Source organism: Benincasa hispida, chromosome 5 (genome assembly GCF_027475165.1).
Source record: "Benincasa hispida cultivar pf3 chromosome 5, pf3_genome.v1.1, whole genome shotgun sequence".
Lineage (NCBI taxonomy): Eukaryota > Viridiplantae > Streptophyta > Magnoliopsida > Cucurbitales > Cucurbitaceae > Benincasa > Benincasa hispida.
Genome location: NC_143482.1, coordinates 29,337,990 through 29,346,053, shown reverse-complemented (window position 1 = coordinate 29,346,053; position 8,064 = coordinate 29,337,990). Strand labels below are relative to the sequence as shown.

The window sequence follows — 8,064 nt, the reverse complement described above, 5'->3', positions numbered from 1 at the left end:
TGGCGGGTAGGAAAATCACGACATTGACAAGGAAGCAGAGTTCAGCGAGCGAGCGTGGCAAATGAAATTTCAAAAAAAGGAAAATCGACGAGGAAGAAGGGTATTTTTGGTAATTTAAAAAAAAGGAAAATTGGAATTTGTTTTTGCCATAAATTGAAAATATTTTTGTTTTTTTTCTTATTTTTAAGAATTCCCCTTTTCAAAATATGTTTTGGTTTTTTAAACAGTTGTAAAAAGTAAATAACAAATCAATAAATTTTGAGATAGAAACAGCGTTTATAGGTTTAACTTTAAAAAACACAAAACAAAAAAATCAAGTGGTTACCAAACCAGACCTTAATAATTTTGTAAAAATATACCTAGAAAAACTCATAAATAACTTTAATTGAATAATCAATTATGACAATTAACAAATTCATACAATAATATATTCATTATACAAATTAAAGTCAATTAATTTAAATTAAGGGCTGCTTTCAAATATAGAAAAATGAACAAAAATATTTACAAAATATAATAAAATTGTAGATTTATCAATGATAGTAGCTGACAGATGTCTTTCAAATATATAAAATTTTACTATATCTTGTAAATATTTTCGACAGTTTATCATTTGAAATAATTTCCATTAAATTAATCAATATTTTCCACAAAATACTTAATATTATTAATTTTATATGTTATTAAAAAAATTAAATAACTTGTACATTAATTCATCACACAATTAGTATTAGTTGTATAGAATAGAATTGGATAATATACTTAATCAAAATAATTTAATGTTTGATGATCAGTTGAATTTGAACGTTCAAAATTTAAATTTAAAATAATATATTTAGTAGGATCTAATTGTAATAAAAAAAGAGAGAATATATAATTTACTTTTGAAAGGTATCAAATTCACATAGACACGACATAAAAAAAAGTAATGGAAATGACTGATTCACATGTCCCACTTTTAAAATTGGGTACCGAAGAAAGAGTTATAAATTCCTTGTCAATTCCCGTCTTAGTTCACATCTCGACTCTTAATCGAAAGAACCTCGAAAATGTGCGATCAAGGGTCGGAAGCAAAATCGAAATTAGGAGCAAAAGTGACGTATGGCCATTGCATAGATGTTATTTGCAAATCTTCAGACGTGCAATTGCAATGGCCCTCCTTCGATGACCTTTATCATCAAGTCTCTTCGGGGATCTTCTTGAACAATGGAACTAAGGTATGTGAAATACTATATTGTTTTTTTCTTTTTTTTTTAAAAAAAAGAGGACTATAATATTCTTTGAGATATATATTCTACTCATCATGAGAAGATAAATTCAAATTTCATCTTATTTGAATGCAGAAATATATCCTTGATAAGAACACAAACAGTAACTGGTACTTTCTATATGCAAGAGCCTTCTCAATTGCCTGGATTCAAGATCCCCGCTACTGGAGATGGATAAATATAACGGAATCCGGGTATAATTTTAACCCATATTTATTTCTTCATTATACACCCATCTCTTATTTTCATATGGGATTTTATTTTTATTCAAAATATTAACATAATTAATAATTTCGGTTGAAAATCCCATCCCATGTTGGAAATCAACTGCTACTCTTTTCCTAACAAATATCTTGTGCAACAAAGGTGGATTCCTGCGTTGTGTATGTATGTATATAATGGAGAGACGTTATAAAAGAAAATCAACTCGGTCATTATCTCCATTTTAAAGAAAAGTAGTAGTAGTTCTAACATATATTTTAGAGAAGTACATTTATAATATATTTATCATTAGACCCTGATTTAAGAACTAGAATTCTGAGCACAAATGTCAAATTATAGTTCAAGATTGATAATGAAATTGTTATGAATCATTTTATGTTATGAAATAATCAAATTTTGAAATTGATTACTTATAAATTATTGTCGAATAATTTAAGTAAAAGCCCCTTAAAAAAAATTCTAAATTATTATGAGATTGATAAAATAATACATGATTTTTCATAATCTTGCAGCCAAACATACGAAGTTGCTGAGTGTATCCAAGTATCTTGGTTCGATATACGCGTGAAAGTAAGTGCAACTTTTTTCACACCAAGAGTAGTGTATGATGTAATATGGAAGATACAGTTAACCAATAATGCCTCTGGATGGGAGCATCCTGTGAACATAGAACTCATGAGGCCAAATGGGTGCAAGATAGAACACAAACAAAGTCTGCAATCCGTGAAACGAGGGGACTGGTTGGAGATTTCTGGTGGTGATTTCTTGGTCGATAATTGTGGTTGTGAAAATGGCGGTGAGATCGAGCTTCACATGTATGAACATGGAGGGCATTGGAAGCGCGGGTTTCTTTTGAAAGGTGTCGAGTTTCGACCACATGGATCGGATTGCGCTTGATAAAAATGGTCGACATAACACAAGTTCTTCTCTGTCAAACTTAGTACTTTGTAGTCTGGTTTAAAGAATGAGAGACACAAAATGTGTTTTATGGTGAAATGTGAAAATATAATGTAATGTAGCATGTGAAATGATGAATAATACACCTTTTTGCTTATAAGCATGAAGGTTAAGTTTTAACACTTTTTTTTTTTTTTTAAACTTAGATATTTATAGATGATGAATGCTTGGGAATCCAAAAAGATGGGTTATGAATTTAAACTAATGAAAACTTAAAATGAAATGTCAATTTTCAATAATAAAAACATTCAAGGAGTGTTGATTTCAATGCTTAATTCATTAAATCATGCATATCTTCTATAAATTCTTGTATTCATTGATGTGTTTGAATTTAGAAACTAAATTATAGATTGTTTTTTTTTTTTTAATAACCATGTTTTTTCTTGCAATCATAATTGATTCCTAATCTCTTAAAATTACGTTAAGAAACATGGCATTAAGTAAAATCATAATCAATTTTTATTATGAAATCTAACTATTTTTTATGAGAGATTAACAATGATCCAATATTATAAGTCCAATTAAACATACAATCTACCGAACTTAACATTGAATCTTACATTAAAAAAAAAAATCCACAATATGGCCATTAATTAAAAGCAATTAAAACGTTTTTAAAGTGCTTTTTAGCAACAGGGCAGACTTTAAAAAAGATATTTTTAATAATTTTTCCCTTTGTGGTGAATAGGGTGCATGGAAATTTTTTTCCTGACTACATCTTGCATTATCGGGTTGAGTCTTCCCTGTCCTTCAATGGAATGCTTAGTCACTTCCTCCAAATCTTATGTGTGCATAATGAGGGACTTGTTCCTTTCATATCAACAATGGTTCATCATATAGTTTTCTTGTGATTGGCCAAAGCCTGCGATATAGATGGTTCGTGTTCTTCTTTCAATTGAGATGAAATGGTAATGGGCATTGTCTTGTTCTCTCCAAGGATAATGTAATTCAATGGTGGGATTGGTACTTGTTTTGATGTCTTACAGTTTCTTTGATTTGTTATACATTCATAATGCTTTTATTATCATCAAATTACTATAAAACAAGACTACTTAATACAAAAAATTGGTCATTAGAGGTGGTCGTCAGAGATGACCGCCAGAGGTGGTCGTCAGAGTTGCTCACTAACAGGTAGAGTCATTGAAAATATTGGAGGGAGGAAGAGTTAGTTATTTTATCTAATTTACATAATTTTAACCAATTTACATATTGCTGTTGTGTTGAAACATAGGGTTAAAATAACTCTTATCTCTCATTTTCTTAACATAAATTCCAAACTTTGAATGAGCTATAATACCTCAATCAGCCCATGGGGCTCCAGACACCCCTAAAATGCCAAAGTTACAATAACCCCTCCAATTAAGCATTTTTTTAATGATAAATAGAGACATTAATTTATGAACTCAACAAACCTTATAGGCTACTAATAGGAATATCGAACATAAGACGAAGATAAAGCCAAGAAGGGGGTTGTCATCCCAAACAACACTGTCTATTGTTTAAGGTTGCACCTTGTTGATAGATCAAGAGATGAAAGAAAAACCTTTGACGTAAACCTTTATCATCCATACACGAGCCTTTTCAAAATTCACCTCTTTATGAGAAGAAGACAAGTTATTGGCATGAATTGCTTTAACTAATTATCGAAAACTCGATTCAACTAAAAAATTTAAGAAGCCTCCATCATATATCAGTCGAAGATCGTAGAGAAAAACATAAGCTTTAATAGAAAGCATAACAAAACGACAAAGGACAACACACGATGCCGCCATCACTGTTCCCCCACTAAAATCACTAAAAACATTTCAGATTGTGTTTTCAATCTTGGATCTCATTTGTAGCAAAGATAAGTTTGCTAGCTTAGGAGTAGGAGAAACCTATTTTTGTATTATGAGAATTTTCCTTTAATCTCTTATGTATTTTGTTGAATGCTTGTGGTTCTTGTCTTATTTGGACTTCTATGCTTAGTTATATATTAGGTTTGATCATCCTTGCATATTAACTTCAGAATTTGCTAAGCCAAAGATTAATTTGTAACTTGTGACAGTTAACTGTGTTTAATCATCAAGTAGTAATAACCATACCATGAATGTGTGGCGTGCATGACATTACCAACATCACATAGTTGGCTTAATTGGTTTAGGATTAAGAAGGAAATTAGTTAATAACTTGGGCATTACCTAGTGACTAATCATCATAGCGAACTCCTTAATTATAATACAAGTGTTAGAAGTTTATGGAGTACGTTCGTACCCACTCCATCGACAACTTAGCTTAATTAAGTTCTTAATCAATGTATCTGGGCGCTTGTCACAACATTATCAAATAAGTAGGCTAAACACTTGCATGTATAAGAAAGCATCTTTAGAAACCTTATATTCAATCGAACAAATTAGTAGATCCTATTTCCTAAGTTCGACTGTATATATTTTCTTGCACTTTTATTTTATGCACTTTACATTTCCACATTTTTATCTTTTCCCACTTCAATTCTCAAGCCACACCAACCCCCTCCTCTATTTACCTCTTTAACTATGGAATTAGCTTCGAAAAACTAACCTTCGTGCCTTTGATTGATATCAAAAAGTGCATTTTTTGCTATGTATTTTAGTACTTTTCTTTAGTAAAAAGACACTTTACTAAATAAAATAAAATGAGCAATCATATGTCTTTGAATTGTCTAAATTATGTTTTTAGTGATTTGGGCTGATTATATGAGCTTTTATACTGATTTTGACTACTTTCTCAGATTTTGACTTCACTGCGACCATGTCAAGGAGCTCTAATGTGAAACCTGGATCCCAATTTCCCTACTTAAGCAAGTAATTAAGGAAATAAACCAAGTATAAGTTAAATTTTATGTTGAAGGGAAGAAAAATTCTAAATATTGGAGTAAACGTTTGAGTATCTTTGAGTTGCAGCTTGACGGGTGGAAATTTGGCCAAGTGTTGAAGCATAGGACTGTTGGGGTTGATACCCTAAAGTCTCGTATCCTATAGTTTGTAAACAGTGTATATGAACACCTGTGATTGTTAATATATGATATTTACTTCACATCTTGTTGTTTTGCTCATTTATGTGTTTTATTTACTTTACCACAAACCAATAAACATAAAATCCCTGGTTATCTGTATGTGACTCAAGCATGTACGTGGTGACATACAAGTGGATCATATATTGAGTAATAACCAAAATGGTCTGTAGTGTATGGATATAGGAGGGAAACCTTATCCTGATAATGCTACGGACGTCGCTCGCTTTGTTGAATAGTCATAAATGTTGTGACTTGCTACAGATGGTATGATCATGATCATTCGTGTTGGGGACATGTGAACGGGAGCGTCCTATACAAATAGTTTGTATAAGGCCTGACCACGAAGTGCTAATGTCTCATTATATAACATCGTTCATGACAGAGACTTCATATCACTAGGATGACCATAGGTAACATGACCTCAATCCTGAGTGAGTTGGAAACTCCTGCCATTAAGGGTGGTCTTTTGATTTGGATGGGTGCGAGTGGCCATGTCGTCGATTCAAACCTACCATTTTGGGGATACGTCTGATTTGGGAGTTGGGAACTCAACTATACAAGATGGAATTCACCCCTTCTTTGAGTAGGGGTAAGTAGATAGATGGCTCCCTTAAGGGTTGATTCCGGGTCTTGAACGATGTGGCGCCACACACCTTCTCTTTGCCCGAGAGGTATTCACACATAGTTGGACTATGTTGTATTGTTCATTAGAGGAATCAAAGGTACTTAAAGGAGTGAAATGTAACTACAGGGACAAAACGGTAAATTGGCTCAACTGTACTTAGGAGCATCTATGAAGGGTCATCGTACTCATGATTGGTTATATCCAATGGACACAAAAATATATCCGTGGTAAGAAGAGTTTAGCTATTAGTCTTTAGTGGAATCACTGACAGTTAACAGATGATGAATCTCGTGGCTAAAGAGTTTAGTTAGCCATTCACGTACCGTTGGAGCTTCGAGCCACAAGTCCATTAGGTCACCTGGGTAGCTTGGATAAAGTCGAGAACCAGTGTTTGGGTTAATTTGAAATGTTCAAATTGACAAGAGGAAGTACAATTATATATGATATAATTGGAATGGTTAATTATATATGATATAATTGGCTAAATGTATGAGATACATTATTTTGGAGGAAATTAAATAAAAATATGATTTATATCAAGTAGAGGAAAAATACTATAGTAGATATATGATATCAAACTATAGGATATAAATATAATATGATTATATTTATTAAATAAATTAATTGATTAATTATTTAATAATTAACCAATTATATCATGTATGAATGTGGGGAACATGGGGGCTGCGAAGGTTAAGGTAACCGGTGGGTTAAAGATTGAAAATCGTTTTCATTTTTGATAATTCATTCAGTCGTGCTTGGATATCTCGTGCCCTAAAAGAAACTGTGAAAGATCGATCGCCGAGAGCCTATACGATAGTTTCTCTTTCGTCTAAACGATCGTCTAGTTCACGCGTTCCCTAAACGATCGTATATCACTTTCCTAAACAATCATCCAGTTTTTCCTAAACGATCTTGTAGTTTTACTATACGATAAGCGTCCCTGCTATACGATAGTAGAGTTTTTCTCGTATGCGCTTGTCGTCTACTCGATACCTTGTCCTCCGTCCTCTATAACTCACCAGAGCCCACACTTTGGGTTTTTGACGCTGAGGATACCTGGGTTTCCCTGGTGGTTCTGTTGTCCCTGAATCCTTGTTCGTGTACGTTCGGATCGTGCAGTCACAATCGAGTGACTCGCCGGGTGCTGGTATAATCGATGGAGTTTTCCGCTACTGTGGGTTCACATAAACGAAGATCGTCTTCCTCTGGTATGAACCCCTTTCTCTACGTTTTATCGTATTCTGAACATGTTGTTGATGAGTTTAATATGCATAACTGTTAGTATAGAATGTATATCATTTATATTCCGGTCACTATGAAATCGGAGCGATCTAAACCCGCTCATGGAACTCTCGTTTTGAGATCCTTCAAGGACAACCATGCGTTAAGGCTTGCGAGGCATGGGCATATGGTGAAGTTTGGCTATGCATTGGTATTAACATTGGAGGGTGTCATGTCGGCTAAAGTTATAGACGCATGAGGGAAACATGCGTTGGTATAGGGTGTGCGGCCAGGACACCAAGCGATGGGTCAAACCATGATGGACGCATGTTGGCCGAGCATTGACAAGTGAGGCGCTACCCAAGCATTGGCATGACAAGGGTTGGGATGACAAGAGGCTGTGTGAGCAAGCAGCAAGGAAGAGCCATCGAGTAACGAGGATAGGCCAGGCGCGAGCAAGGATGCATACAGTTGTGCGCGAACATGTGTGCTGGGCGTTGGGGCATTGCATAAGCACGATCGCATAGCTGCTTGTGGGTCTGCATGATAGCGCTAGAGGATGAGCGAAAAGCTAAGCGATTGAGGCTGGGCACGCGTGTTGTGCAGTGCAACATTGAGCGCAAGGCATTGGCTACTCGATGCGTGCTAGAGCTATGGAATGGAGAAAGGCAACATGCATTGAGGCAGCAAGTGATGAACTATGCGATGAGCGCAAGGCAGTGTGATGTGCGCTA

At 34.3% G+C, this 8,064-nt stretch overlaps 1 protein-coding gene across 1 annotated transcript; it reads left to right on the top strand.

The window, feature by feature from the left end:
- Positions 1–949: 949 nt before the first annotated feature.
- LOC120078203 (lectin-like) lies at positions 950–2,569 on the top strand. The gene is made up of 3 exons (XM_039032426.2): positions 950–1,217; positions 1,344–1,462; positions 2,003–2,569. Exons 1-3 carry the CDS (start codon positions 1,050–1,052, stop codon positions 2,385–2,387), a joined length of 672 nt encoding a protein of 223 aa, XP_038888354.2. The 5' UTR covers positions 950–1,049; the 3' UTR covers positions 2,388–2,569.
- Positions 2,570–8,064: the final 5,495 nt, after the last annotated feature.